Below are 16,649 nucleotides of genomic sequence, written 5' to 3'. Positions count from 1 at the left end.
TGCACCGGGCACACATGACCATGGCAAGGATGAGCTGGTTTTTTGGGAGTGAGGACAGGTGTGTTAGGTGCTCAGGGAGCCCAGCAAACCATACCCATATGTTCTGGGCATGCCCAGCGCTGGAGGAATATTGGAAGGGCGTAGCGAGGACAGTGTCGAGGGTGGTAGGATCCAGGGTCAAACCAGGCTGGGGGCTTGCAATATTTGGGGTTGCAGGGGAGCCGGGAGTGCAGGAGGCGAAAGAGGCCGGTATTCTGGCATTTGCGTTCCTGGTAGCCCGGCGAAGGATTCTTCCTCAGTGGAAGGATGCGAGGCCCCCAAGCGTGGAATCCTAGATCAATGATATGGCTGGGTTTATTAAATTGGAGAGGGTGAAATTTGCCTTGAGGGGATTGGTGCAAGGGTTTTTCATGCGGTGGCAACCGTTCTTGGACTTCCTGGCAGAACGGCAGAGAATGGTCAGCAGCAGCAGCAACCCGGGCGGGGGGTTCTATTTTATTTTTGTTTGTCTATACTGGGGGATCTGAGGGGGTGCATATGTTTGCTATGTGTTATTTCGGGGTGTTAATTTATTATTTATGTATAGGAGGGAGGGGGATACGGGGTTGTTTTGTTTGGTTTTGTACTTAATTCTACTGGGTTCCTTTTACATTTTGTTGTTGATATTTTGTGAAAACTTTAATTAAAATTATTTTCAAAAAAAAATAAAAATGGGTTGGTCTAATGCCCTGTTGTGGTCGTGTCACCTCTGTTTATATTGTGAATGCCCATTGGTCGTGTCCTATCTAACTGTTCTATTGGTTGAGTGTCTGTGTCTCATGTCTCTGGTGCTCCCTCTAGTGTCTAGCTAGTCTACATGTATTTACATTAATCCTTTGTGTCTTTACAATGATGCATATCATCACAGTAGCAATTATAGCATTTTTTTCCTCTTTGGGTAGCTAGCATATGGTCTCAGAAGCTATGACCGGAATCCCCCAGTCTTTCTTGTAAATGCTTACAAAAAGTCCCCTACACAGATTTGAAAATTGCCTGTGGAGGTGCAATGACTTGGAAAGTAAGGACACAAGACATACTTTTACTCTTTCCTTGACCTTCATTATTGTAAACTAATCCGTATAATGGTCACTGGGCAGTTTCTTTCAACAGAATTGGTTGCAAATACATAACCAACTTTGAAAGAGGAACATTGAACAGAAGAGGATCTCTAAGCCAGAGTTTTTCAGTACTGAATGATTGTGAAAGCTTCAGTAGCAGCCTTCATGCCAGACAGTGCTGTATTTCAGTGATAAGTCTACGAAGGCAGCTCCAGTCTTCAGTTGCTTCTGCATGCCGATGTTGGTCGAGAGTGCAAGCACCTGTTCAAACCAACCTCTCTTCTCTGACCCAGCCCCGCACATTTGGAAGGGAAGCTTAAGTATGAATTATTTAATAATCTTTATTAGTGTCACAAGGAGGCTCATATTAACACTGCAATGAAGTTACTGTGAAAATCCCCTAGTCACTACACTCTGGCGCCTGTTCGGGTACACTGAGGGAGAATTCAAAATGTCCAATTCACCTAACAAGCGCGTCTTTCGGGACTTGTGGGAGGAAACCGGAGCACCCGGAAGAGACACTGGGAGAATGTGCAGACTCTGCACAGACAGTGACCCAAGCCGGGAATCGAACCTGGGACACTGGTGCTGTGCAGCAACAATGCTAACCACAGTGCTTATGAGAGAACATTTGGGATTGTTAGTTGGTGTACTTGATTTTAGGATTCCATTACTTTGGAACTGATGTAGCAGTATCACTGAATTTGTTTCAAAGACTCACTGCTGAGCAGTAAGTATAATTAATTTATAACTTACTCCAGAATAAATGGTGAAAGAGAAAAATAATGCACTTGGCAAATGCAAACGTTTTGGGAAAATGTATATATATGACTAGTGCCACTTAGTCTTACTGAAAACCAACAATCGACATATGTTCAAAATGTATGATTTGTAGTTTTTAATACTTTGCCATGTGAGTGTCCCTTCAAGAAAAGTTTTTGTCTTATCACATGGTGATGTCATTGTGTGGGTGGAGTGGGGCTGTGGCTCTGTGAGCTGTTTTTGGTTTCGCTTTCGCATTTGGCTGCTGTGGACTCAGACAGAGAACAGAAGTGTTCTGGCCTGTCTCTCTATTTTCAGTTTAAAGAGTTGTTCCATGAAAAAAAACATTAATTATAGCTACCTGCTGTTTTAGTAACTAAAAGATATAGTTTGCATTCCGGAAGGTTTTAAACCTGCTGATGAGATGGGGTCAGAATCTCAGGAAAAGCCAGTCTTATTAAAGCTAGAGTGCTGGGCCACGCCCTTAAAAGGGGTTTTTTGTTTTTTGGGATTTTGTTTTTGAATTGGAACATAGATTATACATAGATTACTGTCGCTGTGTGGGGTCTTTATGTTTGCAATTGATAAAGGCTCTTGCTGTTTGGTTGTATATAAATGTTAACTACGTTCTTAGAAGACTGTTGAATCACACCTCGAGTGAAGGCTCTTGTGCTCACCCTAGCCAAATTCAACATAGAAAGTAATAGGTCAGGCAAACTCCACAATACTCTTTGGAGTTTTTAAGTCCTGGCCCACAGCAACTTCCAAAAGACAATTTCCTATTTGAAAGTTTCTGCTGGGTCTGCTTCCACCAATTGGACAGTACACTTGTACGAAAACATTTTTCTATTGTTACAACACTCTGGGAAAGTACGCAGTCATGCCCATCGTTGAAACATAATTACTGTTTATTTATAACGAGAATAATGATGAAAAATGCCCTAAATACAACTGGATGACAACAAGCGAATACCTACTACCCCTTTAACTGCCCCATCCTCCAACTTCATGCACTAGACAGCCAAACAGAGGAGGGGGGGGGAGGGCTGAAAATAATAAGGATGAGGGTCAAAAGCTAAGAGTCTTTGCTTCCAATGATGGTTATTTAGCACGTTTTGCTGACAGCATACTTGCTGATTAAAGTGCTTGGTTTGCAGCCTGTGATCATCTTCTCTGTAGTTTAGAAATGTATTGCTCACAGATCTTCCTGGCAAGGCCTCTTTGCCTCACATCAAACTTTGTTTTCAATTTGTGGTTTATTTCTAAACATCTGCCTTTTCTGGAGAGAGAATTTGTTGGTTCTGGATTCTGCTTGCATAGCCTGTAACGGCTCTCCTGTACACAGATTCATCTAGGCTCCTTGCCAGTTCAGAAACACAGCCTTTCTAGAGGGAGAGGACACCAGTCCTTCCTCAGGCCTGCCAGGAGTCAAACTGAAACCAAAACCTAAACCTTTGAAGCTCTGAAACATTCCAGTGGGATCAGATCCAATCACCACCAGTTACCAGGCAGAACACAGCCATTTGGACCAATTCATTGGCTGCCAGCCAAATCAATCAAACAGCCATCACTGATTCCAGCAATCTCTGTCATTGGTGGCAGTCTGTCTGCAATCACCAATTTAAATCGGTACAGCATTTCTGGATCCTTCTGTTTGAGTTAAAGATGCGGGCTGCCTTAAAGCCATATGTCCATAAATCATCTATGGATCAAAAATATAAAAGCAGAATTAAAAGAAAGGGGAAATAAAGGGATAAATGAGAACTAATTGGAAGGACTCTTACACCATATATTATCCCCTTCAGTTCTTTTCACAGTTATCTTAAATTGAGTCCTCCGGGTGTCAATCCTGTGGCCAGTAGCAATGGCCTTTGATCTATTAAAAAGCCCTGTATGTAAACTAACATGAACATAACATGGGTGAAAATGCTGGGTTTCAGAACCATCAGCAATGTGTTGAGAAACATCTCTAATTGTGATCAGTTAACCAACACGACAACTAATCCAAGCCAACTGAAGGAAACCAACCCAAACAAAAATGATCTGATCTGATGATACATCAAGGCATATTGGAGGCAGCATCAAATTGAAGCTGTGTGCACCTTGAACAGGATGACTGATAACCTCATTCAAGGCCTTGAAGCTGGTCTGCTGCAGAAGAGTAGGAATGATTTGGAATCAAACCGGTAGATTGTAATACTCCGATATTTTGGGAAGTATATCTCTATCTCTGCTCAAATCACATGGATGTATCACATAGTAGTGGGAAGCTCAAGTTAACAAGGGTGCGGCATCCCAAATCATTCAACTCAACTTGATACTGAGCTTATTAGGATCCCAGACCAGATACTGGACCAAAACCACAATATTTTAGTTTAATTTAAGACTGCGCAGACAGAATGATTCACTCCAGGAGTGATTCGGTGAAAAAATTGGGCTTTGGTATTTCTGAAACAAAACTTTATTAGGAATACAATATTAACTTTTAACACCCCCAAAAGGACCGCTTACAATTATCCCTTAATACAACTGTACAATTTTAAATTAAAGAACAAGAAAATAAAGACCGCTATTAATTCATCTTAAAATTAGCAGGCCATAGATAATACTTGCTTTATAAAACCAATTTGGCTCTCGTTGGAACCTTTCAGACTGTGGCTGAATATCTTCAAATAGCTGCTTGAACTGGGTTGTTTCAGCCTCTGCCTTGTAAGGCTCTGCTTTAAAATAATGGTACGCTTTCTTTCGCTTACTTAGAAAGAATTGTGGACTCAGTCAGACAGATCAGAACTCAGCTCGTGTCTGACTGCTTCTCCAAACTCACTGCCTCTGCCTTTCTGAGCTCCACCCAGAAATGACCACATCTCCCCAAGCTGAAAACACTATGTCTACAAGCTGCAAAAGCAGATTAACTTCCTAAGGACTTCCCGAGACAAACCACTATGCATTAGCCCAGACTAATGCATAGTGGTTTTCTGTGCCAATTTCACTTGCTGGCTGCTAAAACCACCCAGGCTTTGCTAACGGAATTATTGTTAAACAAACGCATTGTAACCCCAGGCTTTTAACCCTTAAATTGCCCACTGTAATTTTCCTAACATCCAATCGTCACCAGGCATGTACGGCAATTTGGAGCAGATGATCAAAAACTTCATCAGAGAAGTAGGTTTTGAGGAGCGTCTTAAGGATAGAGAATCCGAGATTTGGGGAGGGGATTTTAGAGCTTAGGCCCTTAACAGCACAAATGTTTGCCAAATGTATTATGCTTTTATGACAATGCCACAAGTGGGCAGCATGGTGGCGCAGTGGTTAGCACTGCTGCCTCACGGCACCGAAGTCCCAGGTTCAATCCCAGCTCAAGGTCATTGTCTGTGTGGAGTTTGCACATTCTCCTCATGTTTGCGTGGGTTTCACCCCCACAACCCAAAAGATGTGCAGAGTAGCTGGATTGGCCAGACTAAATTGCTCCTTAATTGGAAAAAAATGAATTGGGTACTCGATATAATTTTTAAAAAGAAAGAAAAATGACAATGCCACAAAATATACCTATTGGCATGACTTCATATGTTGTCCATTATTGGCTCCAGAATGTTACCTCACCCTTTAATTTGTTACATGATGGGAATGAATAGGGTATTTTTGTGGTTAAAGGACTGTTTTAGTGGAAAGGGACCCGGCTAGGGGATGGGGAGAAAACTGTTCTGGATACTTTATTTTATTTGTCGTTTGTTCCAGTTAAAATAATTAATGAGTCTTCTCGCCATGAGGATATCCAAGGGAGAAACGCAAGCAGCTTGTCTGGAGATGGTTGTATTCCTTATTTTTTTCTTCTGAAGATACCTTATCATTTTTGTGCTGTAGAAGATAATTGAAATTAGAAGACAATATTGTGACTTACGGTTACATCATGTAAAAACAAGTAGCACAAAGTGGCTCCCGGCAAGGCCTTTGTATCTGATCCCTTGTACCTGTTTTTCTCAGGAATTTTTCTCGCCCAAGCACAGGGAGTTAAGTAGGTGAGCTCTTTCATAGCATTTTCATAGAATTTACAGTGCAGAAGGAGGCCATTCGGCCCATCGAGTCCGCACCGGCTCTTGGAAAGAGCACCCTACCCAAGGTCCACACCTCCACCCTATCCCCATAACCCAGTAACCCCACCCAACACTAAGGGCAATTTTGGACACTATGGGCAATTTACCATGGCCAATCCACCTAACCCGCACATCTTTGGACTGTGGGAGGAAACCGGAGCACCCGGAGGAAACCCACGCACACACGGGGAGGATGTGCAGACTCCGCACAGACAGTGACCCAAGCCGGAATCGAACCTGGGACCCTGGAGCTGTGAAGCATTTGTGCTATCCACAATGCTACCGTGCTGCCCAATAATGATATTCCTTCGGAATATCAAAATTGTCGACAAAAAAAGCCTGATATTAAAAGGGAAGACCGTCGAAGGAAGGTGAAGCAGGCAAGATAGTCGCCATGCCCATAACATTAGACACATTGGCCATGGTAATGGCGCTGAAGCTTGAAAGGTTCGGCAAGCAAATGCACAAGTAGTTCGAGTGACGGCAGGGCCAGGAAATTAAAGAATCTTTCAAAGCCACTGTTGAAGACGCTTTGGGTCAGATTCGTGAACAGTTAGTGTGAACTTCGAACGTAGTGAAGGCACAAGGTGAGACGCTGAAAGGGGTAGAGGAGGCCTTATTGAGGTACGATGATCAGTTTGCCTCAGTGGAAGCGGAGTTGCTGATGGTGGTGGAAAGTAATAAAGGCCTAAGACTTAAAGTGGAGGACCTCAAATAGGTCACGGCAGTTAAATTTCAGGTTGGTGGGGCTGCCAGAGGGAGCGGAGGTCCTGAAGCTGACCCAGTATTTTTTTAGCAATTGTTTCCTCGGCTTTTCGGGGGTGGGAGAGACAGCAATACGGTCCAAATATATCAAGACATTGATGCTGAATTGTTGAAGAGGCATGCGGCATTCAACAGGGTGAAGGTATTTTATAATGGCATGAGGTTTATGGGTGCTGTACCCAGCGCGGCTCCAGGTTACAATGGATTCAAAGCACCATTTTTTTGACACACTGGAGCAAGCTGGGAGCTTCACCTGAGATAGGAAGTTAGGACCACTGTGAAGAAGACTATTTTGAACTCTTGTGTATGAAGACTTACAATACCAGGTTAAAGTCCAACAGGTTTGTTTCAAATCACTAGCTTTCGGAGCACTGCTCCTTCCTCAGGTGAATGAGGATGCAGGTTCCAGAAACATACATAGAGACAAAGTCAAAGATGCAAGCTGATACTTCGAATGCGAGCATTTGCAGGTAATTAAGTCTTTACAGATCCAGAGATCTTAGATCTGGTGTTGTAAGACGTCTTACTGTGCTCACCCCAGCCCAATGGCAGCAACTCCACATCTGTGTATGAAGGGGAGTGTTTGTATGATGTAGTTATGCTGTTGTGTTGACCACTGTTTCACTTTTGCTTTGTTGGGGAGGGGTGTGTTTGCAATAGGGAATGGGTATGTGTCCCTATGTGGGATTATTTTTTCTCTTGGAGGGGGAGGGATTTTAAAAAATATATATTTTTATTCTCCTTTTTCACATTTTCTCCCAGGTTTACACCCAACAATGAACAATCAGTAACAAATGTAATGTCAATCCCCATATCAATAACATCCCATCCCATCCTCCCACCAAACCCCAGACATTAGCCCGCATAAACAAATGACAAAAAGGAATCAGGAATCGCCCATAGCCACCAATAACACGTACAGTCCCCCCCCCCCCAAATGTTCGATGTGATCCAATTCTCAAAATGCATAATGAATAACGCCCATGAATTGTAGAACCCCTCCATCCTTCCCTACGTTCAAATTTGACCTTTGCAAGTGTCAGGAATTCCAGCAGGTCCCCCCGCCACGCCAGGGCACAGGATGGAGAGGTTGATCTCCACCCTAACCGTATCCGCCTTCGGGCGATCAACGAGGCGAAGGCTACATCTGCCTCCGTGCCCATTTCCAACCTCTGTTGATCCGACACCCCGAATATGGCCTCCTGAGAGCCTGGGCCCAGTTTCACGTGCACCACTTTAGAGGAATACCCTAAACACCTCCTTCCAGTAATCTTCCAGCTTTGGACAGGACCTAAACATATGAATGTGGTTTGCGCCCCCCCCCCCTCCCCCTCCCACAGCGTTCACACACATCTTCTACCCCCTCAAAGAGCCGACTCATCCTCACCCTTGTAGGGAGAGGGATTTGCCGAACGTGTTTGGGTATTGCTTGGGGGTGGGGGGGGGGGAGAAGGGATGTATTGGCTGTTGTTTGAGGGGATATGTTAATGGGACACTGGGAGCCACTTTGCTCGTGATGGGGATCCCACGAGGGAGCGGAGGTCCTGAAGCTGACCCAGTATTTTTTTTTAAATTGTTTCCTCGGCTTTTCGGGGGTGGGAGAGACAGTAATACGGTCCAAATATATCAAGACATTGATGCTGAATTGTTGAAGAGGCATGCGGCATTCAACAGGGTGAAGAAGAGTTGTGTCCTGTTGGGCCAGGTTGGAAGGAGTGTAATTATTCCAGCAATTGGGTTGTGATGGGAGAGCATGTGGCACCAGGCAGTGTGGATCGGATTTGTTTGTGCGGGGGGGGGGGGGGGGGGGGGTGGTAAACTAACTGCGACCAGGGGCTTTTCTTTGTCTCATTCTGGGGGTGGGGCAGGCAGCGATCTTAGATGGGCCTGGGACCCAGGAATTTGGGATGGGATATTGCACATGGTGGAAATGGCTGACTTCAGGGGGGGTGAGGTCCCAATGAGGTTGATCACCTGGAACATGCGGGGCTTGCAGTGGGCCTGTGAAGAGAGCGAGGGTTTTTTCACATTTAAAAGGTCTGGGTGCCAATGTGGTGTTCCTACAAGAAACTCCCCTGTGGGTACGGGACCAGACCGGGTTGCAGAAAGCCTGGGTGAGTCAGGTTTCCACTCTGGGTTTGACAGCAGGGCATGGGGTGGGGGAAAGGGGGGGGGGGGGAGCAGGGGAGGCTGATCTGGTTAGCAGGATTGTTCTTTTTCAGCCGGGTGCAGTGATCAGTGATGGCTGCTCTGGGGGAGCACTTCGTGATAGTGGCAGGAACGTTGGAGGGAACGTGGGTGAGGGGGATTTTAGTTGCGTTCTGGATCTGAAGTTGCACCGCTCCAGACCCAGATCACTGATTCATTCGGGGATAGCGAAGTTGTTAAAGGCACTTATGGAAGCGATGGGAGGAGTGGATCCGCAGCGGTTCATGCACCCCGGGTGGGGGGGGGAGGGGTGGGGAGGTTTGCTGGTACATAAGCTCTAGTCACGTATCAATTTTTTTTGTTGTGGGTAGGAACTTGCTACCTGGGGTGAAGAGTAAGGAGTACTCAACGGTGGTTATTTCAAACCACAGGCCACAAACGGTGGACCTAAAGTTGGAGGAGGGCTGGTCACAGGACTTAGAGTGGAGGCTGGGCATGGGACTGTTATCAGATCTGGGTTCTGTGCAAAGATTTCAGGGGCCATAAAGAACTATGTTGAATGGGATTGTCTCACCCTCTTTATCTGAGAGGCATTAAAGGTGGTGATCAGGGTGAAGACCATCTCATATATAGATAAGGAGAACAGGCGGGAGTGTCAGGAGGTAATGGATGAGATCCTGGATGTAGATGGGGAGTATGCGAGTGACCCAACAGCGGAGCTCTTGGCATGCAGGACTAAGCTGCAAATGCAGCTTGACCTAGTGTCCACGGGCCATGTGGTGTGACAACTGCGATGCTTAAAGGAACGGTGTATGAGTCTGGAGAGAAGGCTGTGCATCAGTTAAAGCAGCAAGAAGCTTGCCAGAGAGATTGTGCAGGAGTAGGAACCTGGGGGTGGGTTTGTCACTACCCAAGAGAAAGTTAATGAGGTGTTTTGCTCATTTTATGAGGAGCTTTACAAGTCGTAGCTGCCAGAGGATGAGCAGGAGATGGTGAAGGTTTTGGAAGGCTTGGTGTTCTCTCAGGTTGGGGCGAGTTGTGGGAGGCATTGGAGGCACCGGTGGGGCTGGAGGGCTCTAGGTAAGATGCAGGCAGGGATTTCTCGTTGTTTTCTGTCTGCAAATTTAGCAGCTTGTGTGATTCTTAGCTTGTATAACCTTTAACCAACTTTTAACCCTTTCAGGAATCATCCACTAGTTGAGCCATACCTGGCACAATGGAAGATGGTTATGGTGGTTGAAGGTTGATCATCTTAGTTCTATCTGGCTTGGGCTGACAAGTGGCATTTGCATCACACAAATGTCAGGCAATGATTATCTCCAGCAAGGGAATCTAACCATTGTTCTTTACATTCAAAAGGCATTACGGTCGCTAAATCCCCTACCGTCAACACCCTGCGGGGTTACCATTGATCAGAAAATGAACTGGACTAGCCATACAAATGCTGTGGCTACAAGAGCAGGTCAAAAGCTAGGAAACCTGCAGTGAATAACTCTTCACCTGACTACCCAAGGCTTGTCCACCATCTACAAGGCACACGTTACGAATCAGAGTACTCTCCTCTTGCCTGGATGAGTGCAGCATCAACTAGATTCAAGAAGCTCAATATCATCCAGGAAAAAGCAGCCCTTACACAAACATTCACTCTCATCACCACTGAATGTTGAAAGCAGTGTGTACCGCCTACACTATGTATTGCAGTAACTCACCAAGGCTTCTTCGGCAGCACCTTCCAACCCCCGCGGTCACTACCATCTAGGACAAGGGCAGCAGACACATGGGAGCACCACCACCTGGAGGTTTCCCTCCAGGTTGCTCACTATCCTGACTTAGAAATCTATCACTGTCGACTTCCGGGTGCGGCGATGACCAGCTAAGTCGCACGTTTCGGCAGCTCCCGGTGGAACGGACTTTTGGGCTCTTAATAGGAGCCCCAACGGCATTTTTAACGGCTAAAAACACTGTGCGGTAAACCAGAAGGGAATCCTCCCTGGATACGGATGGAAAAAGGAGGGGAAAGTGGCCGGATTGCGGTGGATCCCTTAGAGCAGCGGCAAGGAAGGCAAGCAAAAACCAAGATGGCATCGGAAGGTGGTAGTTTAACATGGGGCCCTGAACAACAAGAGTTCTTGAAATGCTGTGTGGAAGAACTCAAAAAGGAAATGAAGAAGGAGCTGTTGGCCCCGATATTACAGGCGATTGAAGGGCTAAAGGATGAGCAGAGGACCCAAGAGCTGGAGCTTCGGGTCGTGAAGGCAAAGGCTGCCGAGAATGAGGACAACATACAGGGCCTGGTGGTGAAGACGGAGATGCACGAGGCACACCATAAACGATGTGTGGAAAGACTGGAGGTGCTGGAGAACAACGCGAGGAGGAATAACTTAAGGATTCTTGGTCTTCCTGAAGGTGCGGAGGGAGCGGACGTCAGGGCATATGTGAGCACGATGCTGCACTCGTTAATGGGAGCGGAGGCCCCAGCGGGTCCGCTGGAGGTGGAGGGAGCATACCGAGTGATGGCGCGAGGACCGAGAGCAGGAGAAATTCCTAGAGCCATAGTGGTGAGATTCCTCCGTTTTAAGGATAGAGAGATGGTCCTTAGATGGGCAAAGAAAACTCGGAGCAGTAAGTGGGAGAACGCGGTGATCCGCGTATACCAAGACTGGAAATCTATCACTGTCACTGGATCATGGGACTCCCTCACTAACAGCACTGTGCTATACCTGCACCACATAGATTGTCGCGGTTCATGAAAGCAGCTCACCCCCACCACGAGGGCAATCGAGATGGCAATAAATGCTGGCCTAGCCAACGACACACACATCCATAAACTGAATAAAGTAAATAAATATTAGCTCAAACCCCTCCCAAGTGCCTGTTTATATTTTTCCCCTGGTTATATTCCTACACCTTTGCACAACACTGAAGTTAAACAGACTGACCTGTAGTTAGTAGGAATATCCTTACACCTCATCTTGTATAAGAGTGTCATATTTGCTGCTCTCCAATTATCTCTTATCTATAGACATTGAAAGATTATGGTAAACCTCTCCAATATATCTAAACTCATTACAAATGACTAAATTACTTTGCATTTTTTACATGTCCAATGCACTTATGAATAGAATGCTGCATGTTGGATCAAATTGTAGGATATCTATAAAGCATCTTCACAGAAGCAATAGGCATGGTTTTCAATTTACTTTAAAGTTTAATTCCCAAGTGATGCATATTTTTGTTTCTTCTAGGCTACCGTATAAGACGTATTTTGGTGGTGTTTCAGCCTTGACTCCTGATCAGTACTTGAGGATTAATGGTTTCCCAAACACATACTGGGGTTGGGGTGGAGAAGATGATGACATATCTGCTAGGTACGACTTCTTCATTAACCTCTTATATAATGTTTATGAATTGCGCATGGCTTGATTTTTTGTAAAGTTTGTATTCCAATGGAGCCCTGTAGATTTGGATTCAAGATTAACAAATGGTTAAATAGAACCCCAGGCCAAGATTTGGCTTATTATGCACGAACAACTGATGACCACTGACAGTCTGAACCATGAAATCTTGCCAATATTGTTCTTTCTGTACTAATATTGTTGTTCTTTACTAATGTTTCATGTTTGTTTCCTTTGAGACTTTGTTGGTATGAGGATTTGCTAATTTAGTCAGAGGTAGTTAAATCCTAAATCTGAATATCAATATAAGACCATAAGGCATAGAGACAGAATTAGGCCACTCGGCCCATCGAGTCTGCTCCGCCATTCAATCATGGCTGATATTTTCCTCATCCCCGTTCTCCTGCCTTCTCTCCATAACCCCTGATACCCTTTTTAATCAAGAATCTATCTATCTCTGTCTTAATATCTGTCTAAAGCCGCAAACATTCATGGAAATTAATGGGAACAATTTTATCATGCCCTTGCGGTTTCATATACATCCCAAGCAGCTCTCAAAAGCAAACATCATGGACACTGTTGGGCTAAAGGTTGCCAATAATTAGTTTGATCATGTGATTGGAACCATTTAAGGTTTGTTAGCTTTTGAAGAACTTCTGCAAATGGGTCTTAAAGTTTTTTCAACTTTTTATTTAGAATTTATTTAGCAGGAATGAAGATCATTCGAACTCCCCTCTCGCTTGGACATTACAAAATGATCTCTCACAATATGGATGTGGGTAATGAAAAAAATGAAAAAAGGTATTTTCAGAAGCGGTTTTAATTTATAAATCAAACTTCACCGTAATAACTACAGAATTTTAAATATTAATTGAGATTTAAAATACATTCTCTGAAAAGCAGTATTGTTTTTTTTGTTTTTTGATCATGATTTTTTAAAAGTTTAAATGTCTGTTTAGTTAGGCATTTGAAGGGTGCAGATTAGCATAAACAGCATTCAGTGGTGGGGCAGGGAGACAGGATGAAATAAAATAGTGTGGCAGTGTAACTTAGATTAGAGTAGTTAAGGAGATGTAATATTTTGTTGAGTACCTTTGGGGCAGCACGTTAGCATTGTGGATAGCACAATTGCTTCACAGCTCCAGGGTCCCAGGTTCGATTCCGGCTTGGGTCACTGTCTGTGTGGAGTCTGCACATCCTCCCTGTGTGTGCGTGGGTTTCCTCCGGGTGCTCCGGTTTCCTCCCACAGTCCAAAGATGTGCAGGTTAGGTGGATTGGCCATGATAAATTGCCCTTAGTGTCCAAAATTGCCCTTAGTGTTGGGTGGGGTTACTGGGTTATGGGGATAGGGTGGAGGTGTGCACCTTGGGTAGGGTGCTCTTTCCAAGAGCCGGTGCAGACTCGATGGGCCAAATGGCGGCCTCCTGCACTGTAAATTCTATGAAATCTATGAACGTTTGCTCTGAGAGTTTTTTGTTTTTCCTATCATCTACAACTTGTTAACATGAGATTACGGCATGGTGCATTTTGTACCCAGTTGAAGAGGCCGTAATTTGTTCTAGTCATATGGGCAGAGAAACAAAAAAATGCTCACTTTGATCATTCCTTTCACATTGGCAACCAGAATTTTTTTCCCAGCTTTAACTCTCATGTCACTCTTAAAACCTTTTGGGTAACTATAATGAGACTTTGCAAACATTAAGTCTGGACTCGAGCTAGTATTTAAAATTGACTTTCTCCTTTACTTTAAAGGAAACGGTTATGAACAAATAAAACACAAGAGACCACGGAGTTTGAATCTAGATTTAAAAACAAATACTTTCGTTCAGAAAAATTTCAATTATAACATAGGGAATAGTCAAATAAATGTATACAATTTTAATAAAAGTACCCCCCCCCCAAACAATTGCTGACGAAAACCAGCTTTTTAAATAAGGTAATGAACGGCAGCCATCCAGAGTAAAACCCTTCCTCCGATCCCCTTATGGCGTACTTGATCTTTTCCAAATGCAGGAATTCCAAAATATCCCCCAACCAAGCCTTTTGCGGCACCAATGCCCTCCATCCAAGCAAGACTTGGCTCCGGACTATTAGAGAGACGAAGGCCAAGATATCATCCGTCTTCCCCTCCTGCAGTCCCAGCAAGTCCATCATTCTAAAGATCGCCACCATTGGGCAGGGCTCCACTCTAACTCCCAAAATTCCTGACATTGTTTCGAAGAAGGAAACCCCAAACTTAACCAGCTTAGGGCAAGACCAAAACATAACATGTGTGAGTGGTTCATCGGTCGCCTCGAACAATGCTCACATCTACCCTCTATACCTGAGAAGAACTTACTCGTATCTGCCCTGGTCAAGCGCACCCTATACAGCACTTTAAACTGTATCAAACTTAACCAGGCACCCGAGAAGGTGAACCCTATGTAGAATTTCACTTCCATACCCCCTCTTCCAAAACCAAATCCAGCTCTTTGCTCCCAACCCCCCCCCCCCCCCCCCCCCAATTTCCACTTTACTTCCTCCATAGCCATCATCTGCCCATATATGTCTGATATCCTCCCTTCCCCTGTCTCATCAAGCGATAGCACCTTATCAATAAATGAAGCCGCCGGCAACCGAGGAAACAAAGCGAGTTCGTTAATCAAAAGGTTTCCACCAGCAAATACCTAAAAACATTCCCTCCCGGGAGTTGGAACTTCTTCACTAACTCCTCCAGCCCAGCAAACTTACCCTCCCTGAACAAATCTCTAAACCTCTCAAACCCCCTCCCTATCCCAGATCTTGTATGTCGAGTTGGATCTAGATTTTAAGGGATTATGAAACAATAGGAGCTGGTATAGCACAGGGCTAAATCGCTGGCTTTGAAAGCATACCAAGGTAGGCCAGCAGCACGGTTCAATTCCCGTACCAGCCTCCCCGAACAGGCGCCGGAATGTGGCGACTAGGGGCTTTTCACAGTAACTTCATTTGAAGCCTACTTGTGACAATAAACGATTTTCATTTCATTTGCTGTTTGGGAAAGGACCTGCTTGAAAGTCCTGTTATTAATTCAGACACACCACTATGAATTGATACAGTTAATAGAACTCTGCCAAGAGTTTTCATTTCCATTTAAGCGTTTGTATAGTTGAGTGACAATGGCTACAAAAGGAAAATGCCTAATTTGAAAGAGACATTTGGGAGAAAAGGCAGAATGTTTTACTTTTTATCTCCAGTTAAACCACTGCATTCAATAAAACTTGATGATTACTTCACAGATTTGACATGGTAGTAAAGGTATCCCGGTCATGGCGATCCGATGGGATGAATTCCATAGACTACAATTTACTTCACAAGGAAGAATTTCCTTTGTACACCAACATCACTGTGGACTTTGGGAACAGTCCAAACGTACAGGCAAAAGTCAATTAACAAATGTCTGTCTCTTTAAAAGTCAATATATGGTTCAAGGTGTTGTCTTAAGGACACACTTGCAAATGCAAGTTATTGGGTATAAAATAAATCTGAAGAAATGTACAAATTAAAAACCCTATCAGAAAGACAAAGATATAACCTAATTGCTGCTATCTTTTACTCATGAAAAAAAAAATTCTCAAGTATGATTTCCACAACTTTCACACTTCAGTTCTACTCCATCTGTGATTATCCTTGAGTAACTCAGACAATGTGTTGAGAGATTACTGTTTCTTTCCTGTTGTCACTTGGGTGTTAATAGTTACACAATACTATGAGTGAAATTTAAGAACTTACATTGTGATGTTTAGAATGAGGCCTTTGAAATGGGTTATTTGTATTATTAAACCGTGACAGGTTATTTATGTTATTAAACCCATGGCAATATGTGTGGTTGACTTACAAATTGTGGTGCCTGTGTTGCATCCTAGTAAAATAATTTCAAGAACCAAATACAGTTAATAAATCTACACTTGAAGTTAAATTCTAATGTTCTGTACAGAGAATTTAAGGTCTAAATGGTCCTGTTATTTTTCTAATTGCACATATTAAAGTATTGCCTCAGGGTTTCATTTTGCTCATGATTCTGCTACAATCTAATGATTTAATTATTACTGTAATTTGCTTATACACATGAAATGGATTATGCTAGTTCAATATGCCAGATATGCTCAAACTTGTACATTTATCAGCATTGTCTAGTTTGCACTATGGAAGCAATGCAGTCTGTTAAGTTAATTTACTACCATCTTGTTCTATGGATGTTTCAACCCACAATTGCTGAGTATTTTTTAAAGCATGTGACTGCTCTGGTAACTGACACGTTGCTTGCATTATGTTGTGCATCGTTTTAAACCTGATTGCAGTCAGGCTGTATCATCACTCTGTCTACAAATGTATATTGAGCATTTATTTTGTACTTTCTACTATTCACTTTT

At 43.9% G+C, this 16,649-nt stretch overlaps 1 protein-coding gene across 1 annotated transcript in view; it reads left to right on the top strand.

The window, feature by feature from the left end:
* Positions 1 to 16,292, top strand: part of LOC140391700 (beta-1,4-galactosyltransferase 3-like) — a 101,112-nt gene extending 84,820 nt beyond the window's left edge. Inside the window, exons 4-6 of the mRNA XM_072476463.1 lie at positions 12,109 to 12,231; positions 12,955 to 13,059; positions 15,516 to 16,292. Of these exons, the coding sequence (XP_072332564.1) occupies positions 12,109 to 12,231; positions 12,955 to 13,059; positions 15,516 to 15,669 (382 nt within the window). The 3' untranslated portion in view covers positions 15,670 to 16,292. The remainder of the gene's footprint in view (positions 1 to 12,108; positions 12,232 to 12,954; positions 13,060 to 15,515) is intronic.
* Positions 16,293 to 16,649: the final 357 nt, after the last annotated feature.

This window comes from Scyliorhinus torazame, chromosome 15, assembly GCF_047496885.1.
Source record: "Scyliorhinus torazame isolate Kashiwa2021f chromosome 15, sScyTor2.1, whole genome shotgun sequence".
NCBI lineage: Eukaryota > Metazoa > Chordata > Chondrichthyes > Carcharhiniformes > Scyliorhinidae > Scyliorhinus > Scyliorhinus torazame.
Note: the sequence above shows the minus strand (reverse complement) of the source record. Positions and strands in the feature narration are given on the sequence as shown.